The 21,191-nt window shown below is 35.7% G+C and overlaps 1 protein-coding gene across 1 annotated transcript in view; it reads right to left on the bottom strand.

The window, feature by feature from the left end:
- CDH12 (cadherin 12) overlaps positions 1-21,191 on the bottom strand; it is a 72,977-nt gene that overhangs the window by 2,075 nt on the left and 49,711 nt on the right. The window contains exons 5-8 of the mRNA XM_010177743.2: positions 18,097-18,233; positions 10,515-10,636; positions 9,009-9,126; positions 3,904-4,155 (exon numbers count right to left, since the gene is read on the bottom strand). Of these exons, the coding sequence (XP_010176045.2) occupies positions 3,904-4,155; positions 9,009-9,126; positions 10,515-10,636; positions 18,097-18,233 (629 nt within the window). The remainder of the gene's footprint in view (positions 1-3,903; positions 4,156-9,008; positions 9,127-10,514; positions 10,637-18,096; positions 18,234-21,191) is intronic.

The following is a 21,191-nucleotide window of genomic DNA, read 5'->3' as shown; positions in this document are numbered from 1 at the left end:
GATCCCTGAGACCAGAGAAAAAATCTGGAACAAAAAAGACTTACCCTTGGTGGAAGAGGGTCAGGTTAGGGAACACGTAAACAAACTGGGCACACACAAGCTCATGGGACCTAATAGGATGCACACATGAGAGCAGTCATTGATGTCATTGTGAGGCTACTTGTGATAATTTCTGAAAGGTCATGGGGACTGGGAGAAGTTTCTGATGACTGGAGCAAATGTCACTCCTGTCTTCAAGGCAAGAAGAACAAGCTAGAGAACTAGAGGCCTCACTAGAACTAGTCAGCCTCACCTTGATCCTGAGGGAAGTGATAGAGTAAATAATTCTGGAAACCATTTTCAAACCTATCAGGAACAGGAAGGGTATCAGGAGTAGTCAGCATGGATTTATGAAGGGGAAATTGTTCTTAACTTACCTGATAGCCTTCTACATTGAGGTCACTAGTGGATAAAGGGTGAAAAGTGCATTATTTTTATCCTAAATTTAGCAAAGCTTTTGATGCTGTCTCCCATAACAACCTTCTAAGAAAAACTGAGAAAGTGTGGACTAGACAAGTAGACAGTGAGGTGGATTGCAAAGCTGGCCAAACTGCCAGGCTGTAAAGACTGTAATCAACAGCCCAGATATCAGACAGAGGCCAGTCACTAATGGTGTACCCCAGGGCTTGATACGGGGATCAGTTTTATTTAACATTTTCAGAAATCACCTGGATCATTGGATTGAGTGCACCCTCAGCAAGTTTGCAGGTGATACAAAACAGGGGTTGTGCTTGGGGAGTGGGCCAACAGGAACCCCATGAAGTTTAACAAAGGGAAATGCCAAGTCCCACACATGGAGGGGAAAAACTGCATACTGTAGATGCTGTTGGCTGACTGGCCAGAAAGCAGCTTGACAGAGAAGGACCTAGAGTCCTGGAGGACAAGTAGTTCATCATGAGCCAGCAATATGCCCTTCTGGCAAAGCCGGTTAATGGCATTTGGGGCTGCATTAGGAAGAGCGCTGTCAGAATGTCTAGGGAGGTGATCATTCCTGTCTGTTCAGCCCTGGTCAGACACACTTGGAGTTCTGAGTCCAGTTCTGGGCTCCTCAGTACAAGACAAATGTAGACTTCCTGGATTGAGTCCAGACACTGCAGAGGCACAAAGATGATTAAGGGATTGGAACATCTACCACATGAAGAGAGGCTGAGAGAGCTGTGACTACTCAGCCTGGAGAAGAGAAGTCTCAGGACAATCTTATCAATGTGTATGAATACCTGATGGATGAAAGCAAAGAAGATGGAGTCAGACTTTTCTTAGTGGTGTCCAGTGACAGAACAAGAGGCAATGGGCACAAATTGAAATGCAGGGAATTCCATTAAAACATAAGAAAAAAGCTTCTTTACTGTCAAGCATTGGATCATGTTGCCCGGAGAAGCTGTGGTGTATCAAACCTTGGAGATATTCAAAACCCAACTTTATACTGAGCAACTTGCTCTAACTGACCTTGGAGTAAGCAGAGAGGTTGGACTAGGTGATCTTCAGAGGTGCCTTTTGACAGTGATTTTGTGATTTTATATAACATAAAATGTTTAAAACTGGGTTTATTCCAAATGGCAACTCAATGGAAATCAGCTTGTGGGCTTTTTTTTTTTTTTTTCAATACTTTGACTTTGACGATATATTTCATTGAATGCTGTCCTGGTTTTTAGCTGAGACAGCTAGGTTTCTTTTTAGTAGCTAGAATAGTGCTGTTTTTTGGTTTCAGTAAAATCTGCTTGTAGTAAACTGGCCTTTTGTTATTTCTAATTCCCTAAATGCCTTTGGTAGAAATGACAGTGTTCTAAGAGCTGTTGTTGAATGCAGTGATTATAAATTCATGGTCAGGCTTGTGTGGCCTAAAATAACTCCTTATTCTGGTTGTGTAGAAATGAGTTTGACAAGAATGACTTCAACTATGATTTTAATGACTGTGTCAGGACAGGTTCACAGCAAGAAATGAAAATCCAAAAGCAGTTTGTTTCAAAATTGATCAATGAAATAGTAAGGAGAAAATTCGGGTATAAGATAAACACCATACTTTTAGGTTACATACAGCATTTGGAATCTCATTATTTATACATTAGTTTTTATGGGTAATATTGCCAGGCTGATTGGAATGAAGGGAGTTATTAAAGGGCCAAAATCTTTTTCCAAACATAACCTCAGTAATTCAGTCTGGTGTTCTGTGAAAAGCGGGACTCGAAATATCTTCATTAGTTTTGTATAAACCAAGAGTATCAATTACCAGCAAAAATGGTAAAGAGTTATTTTATATAATTATTTTTGATTGAATATTCTGGGTGTTTTTTAGATAAAAATTGTATTTATTTCAACAAATCATTAGGGAAACATAAACATAGTTCTGTTGAAGGCCTCCGTAATCACCTAGGAAATCTAGGGGAAATTCAGGTCTTCCCACTTCCCCAGATACTCTGCCATTGTAAATGATGTCCGTACCAAAAGCATCAAATTCTATGCTGCATATTTCACGCTGTCCAGATTACTGGACACAAAGGTGGCAACTTGAAAGGCTTTGCTACAGCTATGTCTTCAGGGCTTCTAGGCACTTTGCTCTGTAACAGAGATGTTCGATATCCTGGGAATTCTGCCTTAAGACAGAATTCTAATTGACTTTTCTCATCATGTGAAATAAGTTAAAGCTTTTTTCATAATGTAAAGCCTAATGCTGAGGCTTACCCCAACTGCTTTTAACCAAGAAACCTCTAAAAGTAAAAAAGTAGTCCCAAGGAATTGTGATAAAGGAGACAACATTCTTCTTGCTTCTGAAAAGCTGAGCTGTTTGTTTAGTTTTGTTTTGTTTTTAATTCTACAGAATTAGTGTATTAATTTCTATTCCATGGGAACTATGACTGTTTGCCATTCTCATTCTGATTTGAAACAATATTTCTCTCACAGCATAAAATTTGTACAAAGGACAGAAATTCTGATGTTTTACCCACTCAGAAGCTATTTATGTAACCCTGAGCCTGTAGTAATTTACTTAAGTTGTAAATTACCATATTATCCAAATGCAAAGAAATATCCATATGTTATATTCTGTGTCTACAGTTATTTTTGCCTATATATTAGATCTACATAAGGAGTAGCATGAGATCTAGGAAGTCCACTGGTATCAAGAGGTGTAGGCTAGCATCTGTAAGAATCAGTCTGCTTTCTGCAGCCCACATCATTGTGCCTGTATAAGCTGCAAAGTTGGTTTTGTTTCATTATCAATTCATTAAAGCTAGGATGCTCATGATTATTGACTGCTTTGGGTATGCTGTAAAGAGGGCAATATTTAAATATAACATAGATCAAATGACAATGCCACCTTCTGGAATCCATGCTTGCCTGAAATTAAAAATTTCCTGTAAAGTTTTACATGGATCTAGCCAGTCACAGTCTACATTGCAATTATTTTCTCCTCTCTCATTTCTTTGTTCTCGTTTGCTGAAGTCAACATGAAGAATTAAAAGAAGGCCCTTACTAAGTCTTTACTGCTGTTACTGTCAGCAGAACTTGTCTGCATTAATAATAATAATCTAAAAATATTAATTCTGCAAGAGAAGTATTTAACCAAAACTGTTTCAGAGAAAAAAATCTGGTTCGAATTCCAGTGAAAGCTGATTCTCTTCATGCAAGAGAATATAGAATCAGAAAGAATAAATATACATAAGAAATATGTGGGTGTTAGCAGATTCACAGTTATGGTCAGTGCTTTGGGATGTTTTTCTAGAAATGTAGAATCATAAAAGATCTCATAAACTGCCACACATTTTTAATGGCTGTTGTTAAACAATAGATGAAGCTAATAACAATACAAATTAATTAATAGGGGAATAATCAGAGTAATGCACTTCATGTGGTTTCATGAGAACTAACCTAGAAGTATAACAATACACAATAAGATTGCAATCAGTGCTCCTGTGCTGAGGCCTACTGGTAAGAAGATTGCTTCCACGTTGCAGGACAGAATGGTACCATCAGAATCACATCTGCAAACACGGATAGTCATTGTGTTTGTGCTGCTCTGGACAGGGTAACTGCTATCTTCTATTACTACTGGAAGAAAGTACAGCTCTTGCTGTCTTCTGCTGTAACCATTTCTCCTGGTTTCAATCCCAGCTGTGTTGTCTGTAAAACATGACACAGTCATTACAGGATTTTTATTGTGTACCCCAATTCACCGTTGTAGTTTGTATCGTTTTTAGTAACAGGCAGCTATTCCATTTTTGAAACTCAGTGAATGACGTGCTAATATTGCCTTATTTTATCATTACAGAAGGTATTGCATTCTGACTGGTACAACTATTTTTTGCAGAACACTAAATAATATTCCATTTCCTGTAAACTTGTTAGCATGACAGCTAAAATTTCAAAGAAGTCATAAATAATAATTAAAAAAAAAATACAGGTATGAGATTAGGAAGGCTTTTCAGTTTTTATTTTCTCCTTATCTCTTTATATTCCAAGCCTGTGGTCCAAAGGACATTGTTTGCACATGGATTTAGAATCGACTCTATTAATTCATTAATTTACCTTTAAACCTGAAAGTAATATACTTAGACAAAATGCAAAACCCCTTCAACTTTCCTGCTCCATTAAAAATAAGTACAGAAGTGAACTGAGTACTTTATAATCAGTATATTTTCCATCAATGAGTTATGAATGTGTTCAGATCTCCTAGAAGCTACATTTTGTCATTTCTTCCCAGTAGATATTCAGTTATCACTGCTTTTCTTAAATCAGAGTAGCAAGGAAATGATGTGCAGATTAAAAGAATTACATTGAAAGCAAAACCAAAATGAAATTAGCAGGGAATTAATTAGCTGACAGATCTAAATGAAGGTAGCCTGCAGCAGTCACCCTATTGCCATCTTGCCCGTGTGCTTTACTGTCTTTAGAAGAGGTCACTTGCTGTCCATGTTAAGACTTTCATCCCTTCTTGCAATTTTGTCACTAGGTAGAAGGATTAAGGGCGCTGAATTCAACACTCAAATACTTGTGTGCAGTTCCAATTAAGGACAATAAGAAAGAATCCTAAATATCCAAAATCAGATATGTTGATCAAAATTTTTATTTCAGAAGTCCCTTTTTTATTAGTCTCAAACATGGCACACGGACACGTCAAGTTCAGTGACATTTAGTTTTGAAAAAGAAAAATGTCTCAAAATTGTTTGAATCAAGACAACTTCCATATTCAGCTTGTTCTTTCTATGATTAATCATTTACACTGCAGAAAGAGTTTTAGATCTAATTCAAAGTCATCCAGCTTAATCTTATTTTTATTAATAGAATTATTTCTATTACTCTTTTTCTTCAAATTGCAATGTTAAAGATCACTCTAATACATGTTACAATGCAACCAAATGATTTTTCATTCTCATTTGAGAAGAAACAAATAGATCAAGCTCTTAAGTCTTTGACTTTGAACAATTTTTCTTGCTCTTTTACAACCCCCTTCTATTGTTCAAGGTCTTTCTGAAAATCTGGACACAGGCATGTGTTTGAACTCTACACAGAGCAGCCTGTAGCTGCAGTGTGAAGCTGAAACAGCTTCTGGTTCTTCAATCTGTTGGCAATAAATTCATTTTCAGGATGTGTGTGTGACAGTCCGGAGAGAAGGAAGATTCTCTGTCTTACATGAGCAACTGCACGTGCTCAGGAAGGAAGCAGCCCTCCAGGGAGCATAGTGAGGCCAGCAGAGTGGAAAGAGGGAGGTGGGCAGTTCGGCTGGAAGCACTCCAGCCCTGCCAGGGCCTCTCACTTCTGTTCACAGCTGGTGGATTGGTCTCAGTGCTGTTGAAGGCATAGTTTAGAAACATAACATTTCCCTGTGTTTATAATTATAGAGACTCCAAATGGTAACCTTAGGCTTCTGTCTTGCTTCTGTCCTCATTAAGTTCTATTCTGTGGAAGTATGGAACCTGGAAAAAATTATTCTCTTGGGTGCACTACAAACATGTTACACCTGCTGTAATATCATACCACCCATGATTTTTAGCGATACAGAATAGCACTGATTATTTGTTTTCTTGATGTGAAAATGTTGAACTACACCTTTACTTGTAGAAGCGCTAGTTGTAACACAGTGAACAAGATTATTTCCCTGCCCCCCCCCAAAAAAAAAAGTCCTTTCACAAAGGACCTGCTTGGTACTGACATAATTACTAACTCAAAAGATAAAGGTATTTATGTTTTTAAAAGGTTTCTGTACCGAAAATAAGGTTATGTCATTACACCTCTAAATTGTGCACTGAGCAGACCTTTTTGGCAAACAAAATTTAGAAGACATTGAAAATACTGTACAGTGTTTCTGTTGGGAAAGATTTTTCTAATAGCTCTGTAAAATTATAAAAAAATTAAAAGTCTTTTATGGTTGTAAAATATTCCACAAAAGCCTTTTTTCTCTGTGTCTTCCTTATGTTTTAATAAACAGTGTACTTTCTTCTTTTTTAGTAAAAGTTGAGAAATGTTTTTAAGAGTGTGTATATAGGTACATACACACACAAACTTTTACGCACGAAAAATTGTGTGTCTTTGGTGGTTTCCAGTTCCATTTTTTATGGAAATGTTGGATTTGTTTTTATACAGTACAGAAAGTTTGTTAGCAGACTACTGAGATTCAAAGTCATCTTGGTGTCAACATTACCGGTTTAAACAACAAAATCTAAATATCTAATAATATTTGAGCAATTTCTTCACTAAACTCATATGCTAAGCACGCTTCACAAAAGCTAAAAATGAGAAAGGTAATTGAGTTTAATTACTGTATAGCCTTTTTAAGTTTAAAGATTCTTTTGAGGAATTAAATATGTTCAAATAATCTGAGAAGAATGGGAAGACTTGTTTTTAAAACAATAGTTTGTAATTATTTGAAAAAAAATAAATCTTGGTGAAATTAAAGGATATTTTATTAAATTGACAGAAACAAACAAACAAAAGCTCTTACATTAATGAAATCTTGACCAAAAGAGCAAAGGAATTTAGAAATAAACAGTATTCATGTCATGACTACATAATTACAAAGATACTGCCCACACGGTCCTTCAAATGTATTGAAAAGTGAAAAGATGAAAGTAATATATGTAAAATATGAGGAAGTTCCAAAGAGGTATATCTTCCTTCTTCTTTTAAGATATACAGAACATTATTTTTTTTACTATAATAATTAGCAAAGTTCATCATTCTGAGTTTTCCAAGGAAATACTATCAACAGCTAAGTAGGGAACAGACAATAACAGAAACTACAGTGCAGCATCAAGGGGAAGCAAACTTAAGCATTATCCAAAATTTTAAGCCCAGTGGGACACGGTTGGAAAGCATTTAAATCTTGCTTGGCATAATTATAGTTAGATATTGAAATGCCAAAACATTTTTGAATACTAGTAGGTATTAAAACCAAATTGTTTTGATTAAGCACTTCTGGAAAAAGTAATGACCTAATCTTACAAGAACAGAAGTAAGGGGACTTGAATCCATTGTAAGCTTTTCCTTCATAACCATTGAGCTGTCTGTCTCAAGAGAACTACTTGAATGGCCTCTGATAAAATGTGGATCTACATATTTTTGTTTTCATAAGTCACTATTATTCATGTCTGAAATACAATGACTTATTATGCTTTCATTATATACTGTATTTACAAATCATTAAGTGAAATTCTTTGCTCATTTGTAATTTTTTTTTAGCTATCTATGACATCTAAGATAAAAGTCACTAATAAGTTTGAGAATAAACCAATTTTGTTTTGTCATCTTCATAGATGAGCTATATAAAAAGAGAAAATAAGCACAGTTTATTTTTCTGTTGTTTCAAATTATTCAAATTATTTCAAATTTATTTCTTCCTGAATGTTCTTAACAATTTATAGTTGTGCTTATTCTATTAGCTTTAATTTTGTATCACCTGACATTGAGAAAAGTGTATGGCCTCAAAACACGAGTCATATACTTACACGGTTTTAAAAAAGGCTGAATAAGTCACCTCTATTTTTTTTTCCTTCTGTGTATTATCCAACTCTAGCCCTTTTTAGGGCTTGTGTTACTTAATTCTCAAGAAAGGAACCTTTACATCATACTCAGTATCATCTCAAATTTAAATTAAAAATAATAATTAATATTTTAAAAATAAGAATTATACACTTTTCCTTAAAATTAATACTTATAACCTACATAGTTAAATAGGCAAATAAATGTTAGCTTTATTGGATGGCTTTCCATGTTCTTGCTTTGCAGAGTGATGCAAACCCTTTTTTTTTCCTTATTTGGTTAAAGTAATTAGTGGCGAAAATTTACTACCATTTATTACTATGCTTTAGCTGTTTCTGTTTACAAGACTACATGCTTGAAGTTCTTTATGATAGAAAAATTGCATTTTTTCACATTGCGTTGCTCTTTGCCAACTATCACAAGCATTAAAGTGAAAAAGAAAAAAAAAAAAAGAAAAGATGATAAGTTATGGTAAGAACCAAGGCAAAATCAGAGATGTTAATGATATAAATCTACAAATTATTAAGAGTATTGTGGGATGTTATATTGCAGCAGCACTGTCCATATTTAGAACTAGTTCTGCAGGACTATGCATCCTCCAGAAAGCACAATAGCTGGGTACTTAGAAAACAGTTAGCAAAATAATAGTATTTAAACAAGGCAGCAATAGTGCTTTGTTTAAAGATATACCTGCATTGGCATATGAGTTCTTCCTGAGATACTGAATGATAAAAGGAAGAAAATAAAACAGGTAGCAGTGTTTTTGCAGGCCTGTGGGGAAATCTCAGCCTTTGGTTTTCTGACAATTCCTGTCCCCTAAAAATGAGAAAAGGTGCAAGACCTGAATTTATATTACTATATGTCCTAGACTGTTTAACAATTAGAAATGTCAAATAATAAAGTTAGTCTGTAGACATGACTGTAGAACAAAGTGACCATATTTGTCATTATAATCAAAGCCTGATGCTCTGAAAGAGAGATATGAGTAAGCAACTTACTTCTGTAGTCATGGACTGTGAAATTTGGTTTGTTGGAAGCCTCAGCCGACAATCTGAAGGAAAACCTTTGCCCAGCTGGTGACAAATCTTTGTCTGCTGCAGTGACAGTCTGTATCACCTGAAACCAGATTAAGATTAATTCTGAAGCAGTTTTGTAGAAGTGCAAAGTGAATATCAAATGAAACAATGAACATGAAATCCTGGTGGATTACTCTAATTCACCTAATATACGGGACAGCGGAGGCAAGAAGTCTGAATACTATAACCTCCAGAGGACTTGTGATGTCTCAGACGGTTTGCTTTGATATATCTGAAGGAAATCAGAAAGATCTACCCTGTATTCACAGCAGAAATGTTTTGGTTTTCGTTTTTTGGATTTTTTTAATCAAAATACTAGTAACTGTTTTCAGATGATTACTTAAACAGTTTGCTTTATCTGCTTCAACTATTATCACTGTTCCGACTGGTATGTCTTGTAGTACTTCACAAAACAGCACCTTAATTTTACAGCTTGAAATTAAGTAGAGGGGGTTGAAAATTCTGCACTATTTAGGCATGAAGGAACTTTTTATTTTTATAATTTTTGACAGCTCAGTGCTTATCTTAGCCTTCCCCGTAAAAGGTTCCCCTTTCTACTATTAGCGTCTGGATAAGGTACTAACTAAAGGTATCTGATAAACTAGAAGTTAAATTAGGTTGTAGTTAGTTGAAACATATAAGAAAAAAAAAAAGATGAGATAGGAATATCATACAAAGTCATAGACAAATCTGTAAAAAAGACAATAAAAATCACATGGACTGATTACATATTACATACATATAAAGAGAAGTCACTGGTTACACAGCAGGCGGAATATGTTCCTTCCATGGCACTCATTACGAGTTGAAGTTACAAGTCTTGTCTTGGAAAACAGTGTTAGCTGTTAATAAGCATGAAGGTTTGCCTTGATGCTTTGCAGCAAGGTGTTTAATTTTTTACAGAAGGATCATATGCCAGCAGCTTCTGTGGCCACCTCTATTAATACTAGCATTACTCATGGTACAAGGGCGTATTCGGAATCTGAAATAAGTTTTGCACACTATGTATATATTTGAAACTTTTTATAAAAGTAAACTTTCAGGAGGATTGCCTTTGGGATTGTGGGTTCGTTTTCTCAGAACAGGACTCAGAAATGTGTGTAATTCATCCTACTCCATTTACTCACTGCACTTTTACCCTTATATTTCAATATCTCTAAGGAAGGGATTCTTTCTCCTATCATAGCTATTAAATGCACAGTAAAAGGTGGCTCAGACCCATATAATCAGGGATAATGAAAATAAATACACCATAAATAGACTGTAAAGGTCAACAAACAGAATTTCAAAAAGTGAGTATTTCCAACATAGTTATTTTATTTGTAAAAGAATTCTAACCATGATGTCATTTTCAAATCCAGAAATGTCTATTGCTATAAATAATAAGGAAATAAAAAGCAAATAGCAAGCATTACAAATTTGAAATACCTGTCCTGGTTTGGCATTTTCACATACAGATGTCTCATATGGGACTGAAATTTCAGGAGGAAACTCGTTGACATCCAGGACATTTATTATAACGTTGACTTTGCTGGTTAATAGTGGGTTACCTATAAATGATTTTTGAGAGAAAAGCATTAAGGAATACTGTTTATGTTTGTTGTCATCACCAGTGTTCATGAGCTATCATAAACTCTTTTGATGTCAGTACTGTGACTTCTAAAACAATTGACTTTTGTTTATTTCTGATTTGTACTAAGGAGAAATCAGAAGCAAACTTCTTATAATTTTGTACCAGAGTTTGATCCACTGTTCTTCATGGAGTAAGGAATCAATCAACATTATTATGTTCATCAGAGCACAAATTAAAGAATTTGAAGTTGTACCTGTAATTAAAGATGCAAACTTTTCTCCAATCACTCTTCATGGAGTCTGTGGAAAATGCTTCCAATGATTAAAACTGAATTGTTTCCAACAATGGAATGCAGAAAATCAATATTTATTACTTAGCCACTGTCTACATCTTCAAGATATTAAGGAGGTAAGTGGAGCACACCATTTAGAAGATGGAGAAAAGTAAATGACAAAGTTATAAAATCTTGCTGAAAGCCTGACAAAGTCAGTGGTAAATTTAGCAATGAAACATGTAGAGCTAGCATTGAACTTGTGGTTAAATCATTAGGCTATGTTGCAACAGTTATTCCTTTAACTGCATAAGTATTTGCAAGCAATAAATACTTTTTTGCAAAAAAAATTGCTAAAAATCAGTATATATTATGCTTCTTTCCACTGTCCTACCAACGTAGATAATCTTCATTAGTCACTAGATGCATTTTATAAACAAATTTACCTGCAAATGCAATGTCTGACAGAAAGGAGACACAAATTCAATACAAAGCAGACAATATTCTCTTTTACTTTACCCCTTGCAAGATAGCGGATACGTAAAAAACAATTTAGCTGTTGAGTCAAAAGGATTTTATCCTTTTGCATTTACGAGTGGCAGACACAGTTAACTATTCAAGAAATCTATGCTATGAATCAGAGCGTAGGAGTGACAGCATGGGGTCATGGCTAAGTACAAGAACAGTTGAATCTTCAGACATGAATGGACCCTTCAAATTTTTTGCATTAGCATCTTACTTCATAGTTTAGTTTATATAAAACTTTGCATTTCTGTTGTTTATAACTAACAGCAAGGGACAAAGTCTCTTCACGGTGGGACTATAGAAATTTTACATAATTTCTTTCTTGTTCTTAGGAACTACTAAATGAAGTGTTTTCAAGAGGTCTCTGTCAAAGTCAAAAAGTATTCCCCAATGACTTCCTAGTTATGTATGACAAGCTGCAAGTAGAACCACTCTTTACCTGTTTGCAAGTAGTGGATAAACTGACCATACTACAATCTCAGCTTGGAATCTAAAAAAAACCAACAACCAAAAGCAAAAAACAAACCCAAACATGAAAATCCTTACCTAAATCACACAATATTTATAGTTCTATCCTATGAACATATCTAATTAATACTGACCTTATCTAATACTATATCTTTTATACCTCATTCATTTCAAATTCAGCATCATCCCTACTTGCAGAATGTTTCTGTGGAGAGAGGCATTGTGCAGTATGAATGAAGACAGAGTTTGGTCTAGCAGCTGGGAATTAGCAGATGTTCTTCAGATGCCTGAGGAGCCAGAAGAAATCTAGATTGCTTGTTCACAGTTGAATTGGTTCACATATATAACAGGAAACAAAAAAAGTACTAAAAAGTTATTTTAGTCAGTATATGGCCAGACCCTTACTCTGAACATATACAGAGATCAGAAAAGCCCTCAGTAGGTCAAGTTCACAGAGTTGCTGGCAGAAACAACCTAACTTAAACCTTCCTTCTTAGTAATACCCACTGCAAAGAACACAGCAACTCATACAGAATAACTCGGGTTTTACTTCAGGTTTTGTGTGATTATTTTAAGTTACAACACTGAACAGGCGTTCAGGATACATTCTTCAAACACATTAGAGATTAATGTGTTCCCATGAAAGTACAGGCATAGATGTTAGTTTGTTTCCTTTTAGAAATATGTTAACAATGCCTTTCTAGTAAAATAATTAATATATTCGAAATTTATGCATCATGTACATGGGAGAGGATAGTTGATTTTGATAATTTCTATTAAACATATCAGTTTCTATAAGAAGTCTTTTTAGGCTATCTTTTTTTGAAGTATCTTTTTTATTATTATTTTTTTAGCTTTTCATTACAGTATACATATTATGGGTCTGTATATTTTTAAAATAACCATGGGATTTGAAATTTTGCCTTCCCTCAAAATCACAATAGGATAGCATGCTTTGGAAATATACACAAATATGAGTATATTTTTTATCTTTATTTCTCATTGTTGGTCTGTGATTTATTTTCTATGATTCTATGAAAGATATATTACAGGTAAAAATCATTTTTTGCTAAGTATTTTAGCGAAATAGAATTTTACCTTGTATAGATAGTCAGCAAAAAATAAATGTGAAAGTAGATAGAATTGCTACAATATAAAATGAAGCTACTTCTGGATTTCACTTTACTTATGTGATTTATTTTCTTTCTGGTTTGCACTGATATAATTTTAACTACCCACGTCCATAAAAGAAGACTGCAAGAAGATTGTGTACAGCTTTGAATTTGTATATAATTACAAAGACCTGTAATACTTGATATGAATGAGGATGGGGAATTTCATTTCAAATACCACTTTGCAGACTTGACCTCCATTTTCTCTGGTTGGTTGGGCTTTTTTTGTTTTGGTTTGGTTTTTTGTTTGGTTGTTGTTGTTTGCTGTTTGTCTCAAAATCAAAATTTTTTGAGCCCTGTGAGCACAGTAGCGACATGCATGCTGGTATTAGTGAGTGAGTCACTGAAAACATCTGGTCAATGCCCTTTAAGCCCAGGTTACACAGACAGAAGATAAATTGGTTAAATCATTAGCCTAGGAATTAAGAAACTGATTTCAGGTTTCATTTCTGACTGTAAGATATAGGCAAATTAATTAGCACCTTCCTTTCTCAGTTTTCCTGTCTGTAAGGAAGTGACAACCCTGCTTCTTTCTTTTGCTTGAGCACCATAATCTGTTAACATCTTTATGGTTCAAGGACATTATAGTAGTAGAAAAATATGTAAAATACTTTGACTAATTACTTGTGTAAATCCAAGATATCTGAGAAAATAGATACTGACCACCAAGGAAAACTGGCGATTCCTTAAACCCAGTTATGGTATACAGGAGAAGATAAACCCCATTTTGAGATTTAAGCTGAATTTTCCTTAGCATTCAGAAAATTTGGGCCTAGAGTTAGAGGAGCTGGGAAGACGGTTTGAACAAGAAGGATTATGGTTAATTTATTTTCAACCTTAACTAGCACATTGAAGACAGGAAAACAGAAATAGTATCTTACACATCTTACCTATTTCCTCTTTTGTAAGATGCAAAAGCCATTTCCATACTAGGTAATTAGACAGCACACTGGGGAACTTTTTGAGCACTGGACTGTGATTTTTTTTATACTGTTATGTTATTACAACAGCCCTTGGCACAGTTTTGGCCTGGGGCAACTAGTGGTTTGTGGACAATTCACATGCCTGTGCTGGGAGTTAGGCTGGGCGAGGGACCACTCAAAGAATCAATTTATATGTGGGAATCAATTACCCTGTTTTGAAGGTAAGAGTGTTCAATGGCATAGACATAGGCTACTCAGTGCCAACTGGCCTTTGTGTTTGAAATGAATGCAAGCTGGAAACTAATACAAGCCATGTTTAATTTATGAGTTTGGACAGAACCTGTGGGATCAAAAATGTTCAGAAATAGCAACCATGAAGGTTACTAGGGTGTTGATTTACTCTAAGAAGAAAAAAAAAAAAAACCTACAATGAAATATAGTCAGGGAGCAAAAATAAGTATGGAGAAATTGGGGATTGAAATCAAAGAAAAAAATGGAGTCTGAAACATCCCCTCCCTGTTCATGCACTTTGTTCTATATAAAGGCTGAATTTTTATTCCTGTGGATGAGTAAGGGATCTTCTGTACTCAATTGCCTTCATGTTTGTGTCATCATCCATGTGTCAGCAAAAAAATCATCCACTTTCCATTTAAAAAGATATGTACTTTGGGACAGGCTTCTTTAATAAGGGCGAGAATAAAGTTACGGTGTCCTGTGTTAAACTTGACAGCAGGCTATCCATCTCTCCATGCTGCGTACACCTCTGAGATGTTCTCAAGAGTCAGTTGTGCTGTTATTTTGAGACAGATTCCCAGACAGTGTTTAGATCAGAAGTTTGGAATTTTTTCAAGGTTAGAAATAAAGATCACAGTGTAATGATACATGACTAGAGCTGGTCATTGCATAACTTGTGTAGAATAACTTCCTTTATCTTAGTTCTCTCTGAGAGACCAGCAGCTACTATCCCTATGCAAGACACACTGTGTTACTGCTGCATAACCAGGGCTTCCCTGGCTGTGAGTGTGCAAGTTGACACAAGCAAGCCTAGGACAAGCAGATTTCACAATTAATTGTTTGCTAAGGGTCTAAGTTCTACCTTTCTTTAAGCTGCCAACTTGTACCATGTTTGGTGTAGGCAGGGATGAAGGGGCAGGATCTGGAGTTTAGGGAAGAAAAATCTCAGTATATGTGTACATATATATAGATATATCAAATAAATGCAGAATTAGGACATTAAACAATTTATAAATTCCCAAAAAACCCCCAGTCTTTTGAATAAGACACTTTTTCTTTTTTCTTTTCTCCACAGTAGCTGATGTTGGCAAAGGTTATGTTAATAAACACAAAGTAATTATCTTCTGCCTTATTTTTGAAATCTATTCCTTCAAAAATTATAACTTCTGGTGCTTTGGTAATAATAGTCAGATTTATCAGTTTGTAAGAAAAGTACAAATCGTGCATCCATATCTACATTTACATTTATCAATTGCCTGCTGCTCTGTTTAGCTATCTAAAATGCATATCATTTGTGTCATTGTTTGAAAGGTAACTTGATTGCTCAAAAATAATAATATTACTTCAAGATTTTACTAGCTGTGAGAAAAAATGTAACACAAGTATCATCTGTAATTTGTATAGGGTTTCATTTTGAAGTTATAGAAAAATAAAGAGGAAAAATCACTTAGATGACCCCAGGGTTCAGGCACAGGCAGGGAGTCCATGCAAGCCTGCTCATGACTGTGGCATCATTTTCCACATATAGAGGAATGATGGTAAGTTTAATTCATTTTTCTCTCTGACTTAATAGGGATAAAGCTGGTGGTCTTTGTTTATACTTGGCCTGTTCAATAAAAGATTATTTTTTGCATAATAACCATTTGGATGTGTCTAAAAGGTGGGGTTTGTTGTTGTTCTCTCATGGTGAGAAGGTAAAATACATATTTTAGCAATAAAGGGTTTTTTTAAGTAACAGAACATAATATGCCTATTACTAGCTTGGAGTCTGTTTATTTTAAAGAGATAAGGTCATGGAGAAATGGAAATACTTAGGTAACAATAGTGTACACTTCTGAGGCAAGTTTATGCAAGTGATTGCAATACCGCGGCACTTTCTTTAGGCAATCATGTATATGTCAAGGCACCGTTCAGTGCACTTTTTCTTTAATAAGAGATGGCAATTTCAGTGTTTCTACATTGACACTGAACAAGTGGCATTTTTTATTTTTTTTTTTAGCAGAAATTATTCAAATATAGTGGTGTTTTCCCCCTCTTTTTCTTCAGATGTTTTCTTCTCTTCTCTTGAACCTTTTCTGGGTTGTGTTTAGTGCGTCATCCCTCAAACCCCAGCCTTTACTTCTGTGCTAGCTCTTAGTCAGACAACTGCGTATAAAGATTTGACAGTTAGGATACCTCAAATCCTCCAAAATTTTGCCAGTTACTGGTGTAGTACTGGTATGGCAATTTTTTTTTAATGCTATGGATAATGGTTGATGTATAAATATTTTGAGGCATGTGGAAATGAATCCCAAATATGTCTTAGGTGTAAATTCTCAACCACACAATTGTTAAAATTGGTAATTTCATAATATAGCCTACTTGCTACAGCTCTATGTAAACCTTGTATTACTATATTTATGTGTGTGCCAGGTACACAGACAAGTAGACTTGGAGGCTTTAGCTAGCTTTAGTTCCTCTTGGGAATAATAAGCATATTCACAGTAAAGTTAACTAAAACTGCTGCCTTACTGCAGAGAAAAATTACAAATCTCGAATGTTCTTTGTCTATCAGTAAATCTAAATAGTTGAGCTCTACTGAAACATAGAACAATACATGACCTCCCCTCTGCATCTACCTGCCTTTCAGTTTCTCGGGAAACAAATTACAGTTCTTTTGGATTCTCTTTCAACACACACATGCACATATATCTCCATATACTCAAACACCTGTAGATTAGTTTCTTCTGTTAGTATACCCCTTTTCCAAGGTACAGATAAAATTCAAGTGTTCATTTGACTGGTGTCCTCATATTTCCAGGGAGTGAGTCATGGTTTTTATTGAGATAACTACAACTGAGAATTCATTTTTTTTTTTTTATTCTTTTAAATAGTGTATACCTTCTCTGTGTCCTATAAGTAGCATGTATTATTTTTTGAAGACTCAGTGCCAAGTAATACATTAATGAAAATATGTTATTTACTTTAGAAACTTGCATTTCTGGACACATAAGCAATACAGAATGAATAGGAAATACAGCAGAGATCCTCTTCTATAGTTTGTTGATGCCAACAGAAAGACTTTGTGGCCTTTACACTACCACTAAGTGACCAAAAAACTTGTATTCAAAGGCTGTTATACATCTATGAGAGTTTCAGTTTGACAGGGTCATGAAGGAGAAATGCTACACAGAAGGATGGCAATGAAGAAAACTGCAGATACATAATGCAGTGGAAGAAGGGAGTTCTTATTAAACTGCAGATACATAATGCAGTGGAAGAAGGGAGTTCTTATTAAAAAAAAAGAAAAAAAAAGAAAAAAATAAAACCCAGAAAGCATATAGGAAAAGAAAACAAGTGGTTAGGCATAACGTCTTGGGCAGAGAGAAAACATGAGCAGAGATGCAGCACACATTGATTTGTTTACTGCCTTAAATCTTGACTCAATTTCAATGTACTTTTGGCCTGAGAATCCAATAAGTCTTTAAACTTTTCTATCTTCAAAAAGCACATTGACAGACCTGTTATTTGACTACCCTAATTTCATATGGAATGAATTAAAAAATCAGAAATAAGAACTGGAAGGTCTCCATATAACTCTTCATGCTCTTTGTGCTGACAAAATATTTTTCAGCTTCTAAGGGAACTGTGCTTACATGAGAGCTCCTAGAAAAACCTTGCTATACAGGCTTGTTTGAAGATCGCACTTAGCATCATAGCAAGTCTGACAAAATTATATTTATTGGGTTTTCTTAAATAATCTCTTGGCAATACCTGCACTCTTCACAGTATATTTATGCCTGAGCACTACATTCTCAAAAAAAATGCCACATTACCATATTAATTTAGTTTGTGTCATACTTACTAACTTTACTTGCAATTATAGAGAAATTGTACTGTGCTGTGCTTTCTCTGTCCAGTAATTCATTAGTAGCAATGGTTCCTTCAGTAGCGTCTATTGTAAAGTAGCTATCCACATCATTCTTCCAATCGATGAAGTATCTGTATGTGAAAAATATTAAACAAAGGACATGCAAATGTACAGATTACTCATTTATCATAACAGCAGTCTAGCTAACTCAAGTTTTGTTCTTTTTCTCTTCCCGACTATTATCATCCTTGCAGGAAGAAGACAATAAAGACTGATTTGTTTATTTATTTTTTGCAGAGTGGTAATGCTCAAGGGAAAAGGGGATATAATAAAAGATTTAGTACTTCTGGAGTACAGATGATTTGAAATCATCAAATCATAGAATGTTTAGGGTTGGAAGGGACCTTAAAGATCATCTAGTTCCAAACCCCCTACCATCAGCATGAACACCTTCCACCAGATCAGGTTGCTCAAAGCCCCATCCAGCCTGGCCTTAAACACTTCTAGGGAGGGGGAATCCACAGCTTCTCTGGGCAACCTGTTCCAGTGTCTCACCACCCTCACAGGAAAGAATTTATTCCTAATATCTAATCTAAACCTACCCTTTTCCAGTTTAAAGCCATTTCCCCTTGTTCTATCACTACCTGTCTTTGTAAAAAGTCCTTCCCCAGCTTTCCTGTAGCCCCTTCAGGTACTGGAAGGCAAATATAAGATCTTCCCGGAGCCTTCTCTTCTCCAGGCTGAACAGCCCCAACTCTCTCAGCCTGTCCTCATAGGAGAGGTGCTCCAACCCTTGGATTATCCTCGTGGCCTCCTCTGGACTTGTTCTAACAGGTCCGTTTCTTTCTTGTGTTGGGGGCTCCAGAACTGGACACAGTACTCCAGGTGGGGCCTTATGAGAGCAGAGTAGAGGGGGAGAACCACCTCCCTTGACCTGCTGGCCACACTTCTGTTGATGCAGCCCAGGATACGGATGGCTTTCTGGGCTGCAAGCATACATTGCCAGCTTACGTTGAGCTTCTTGTCCACTACCACTCCCAAGTCCTTCTCTTCAGAGCTGGTGTCAATCCATTCATCGCCTAGTCTATATTTATGTTTGGGATTGCCCCGACCCACGTGCAGGAGCTTGCATTTGGCCTTGTTGAACCTCATGAGGTTTGCACAGGCCCACCTCTCAAGCCTGTCAAGGTCCCTCTGGATGGCATCCTGTCCCTCCTGCATGTCAACAGCAACACACAAATCTTTGAGCTCCCAAGAAATTAATGGACAGCTTCTGTGACCCTAATCACTTATACGAGTTGCTTTGGAAAGCACTAGATAGGCTTTGAGGGGAAAAAGAGAAAAGGTATGTGAAATAGTGCTTAAGGTATGAATAGCAATGAAGAGTGGATCAGATCTGGTCTCTTTACACCCATTTCTAGCTGTAATAGGCTGGAAGTAGCCTCACTGGGCCTGCAAAGAGGTGTCCTAGTGGACGAACACAGGCTGTTGGCACAGTCAACTCAAAAGATCCCTCACCTATGGAATGCCGGAAGAATCACAATATGGGAAATAGAGAACCGTGTGCCTATTCCCCCACATCTATAGGAGCAATAAAAGGCTCTTTGCCTTTGGGAAGAATAGGTAACTTTCACTGGAGCTGTGAGGAAAAGGGCAATACCATTGTTTGTTTTTTTTTACTCTCCTGAGCCTTTGTTTGTAAAAAAGTATGAACATAGAACAGATTCAAAACTCAAAATGTGTACTTACTTGTTTTTTCCCCTAGCAAGTACTTAATAGAAAGCAGAGATGCACTTGTAAACACAGCTACTTAAAAGCAATCTGATAATTATTCCAAGTCCATTTCCTTTAAATGCTAATTAATTTGAAAGTCTATTTTCACATTTGATGCTACTGTTTGTAGTCATAACAGAATAATAATTTTTCTGATGCAGTGCCGCCAGCTACTAATTTCCTTTTTGTTCTTAGTCTCTTCATACCATGATGATGTTTCTCAAAAACTAGATAGGTTGAAATTGAGAAAGCCATTTGTGAGCAGTAGGCAATAAGAACAAAATGGCACTCAACAACAAGTACATTTGGAATATCATAAAGGCCAGAGGACGATGCCTATGACACCTCATTGCATGTAAGTCAGTGAGAATAAGAATAAAAGCTAGCATTTCTTTCTCTGATTAGTGTGATTCATGGGAAGAATATATAGGGAATGTAATGATAAACACTGTGTTTATTGCTGTAGAATGAAGCCATGGTAGAAAGGTGTATATGGCATATTCCTGAAGACAATGTCTTAGATTGGAACTCGAGACAGCCAATAGCTCAAGAAGACTTGAATAGTAAAAAAAAAAACTTCATGGACAAGGTACCATGCTCTTTTGGAGACATATTGTTTAATCAAAATCACAATAAAATCCTATATGTATTTGAAATAGGTTATTTCATCAATTGACAGGCATCATTACCAGTTCAGTGCTTTATTTGAAAAGCCTCAGAAATTATGTGCTAAAGGCAGCATGTATCCTTTTACACAGCCGAGCTGGCACATTTTCTTGAATATGATAATATTGTCTACCCACGTTTGTAATTTCAATCTCATTGTTCAAAATTTGGTTGACATAAAAATTATGAAAAATATATAAGCCATTTATTAGAAATATCATTACACTGAGAAACTCTTTCATGAACTGTAAAATTGCTCTTTCAGGCTTTTCATGTTTAATAGATTATAATATCTTCCAAAATTAAATATACAGTCACATGCAAATAAATGTGATCGAAGCATAAGAAAGTAACTTTGCTTATCTTACCCCCTAGGAAGATGAGCTTTGTCTAATACCCTACACACCACAGCTTGAGCCAGTGAATAAAGCACAGGACCTAATTCAAAGTGTAGGTGATTGCCTCCTTCACCAGGAGACTTTGAAACTAGAGAAAACATATTCAGTTTGAACACTGTTGTGTTTGAAGTTGAGTTAAAGCATGAATCAGAATCTGATAGTCTATCTGCAAGCTTTCATGCAGGTGATTAACTTCATGCACAAGCCCAGTATTCTGATGCCTAAACATAAGCATTAGCAGGATCAAAGCCT

This window comes from Antrostomus carolinensis, unplaced genomic scaffold (assembly GCF_000700745.2).
Source record: "Antrostomus carolinensis isolate BGI_N321 unplaced genomic scaffold, ASM70074v2 scaffold8891, whole genome shotgun sequence".
NCBI lineage: Eukaryota > Metazoa > Chordata > Aves > Caprimulgiformes > Caprimulgidae > Antrostomus > Antrostomus carolinensis.
Note: the sequence above shows the minus strand (reverse complement) of the source record. Positions and strands in the feature narration are given on the sequence as shown.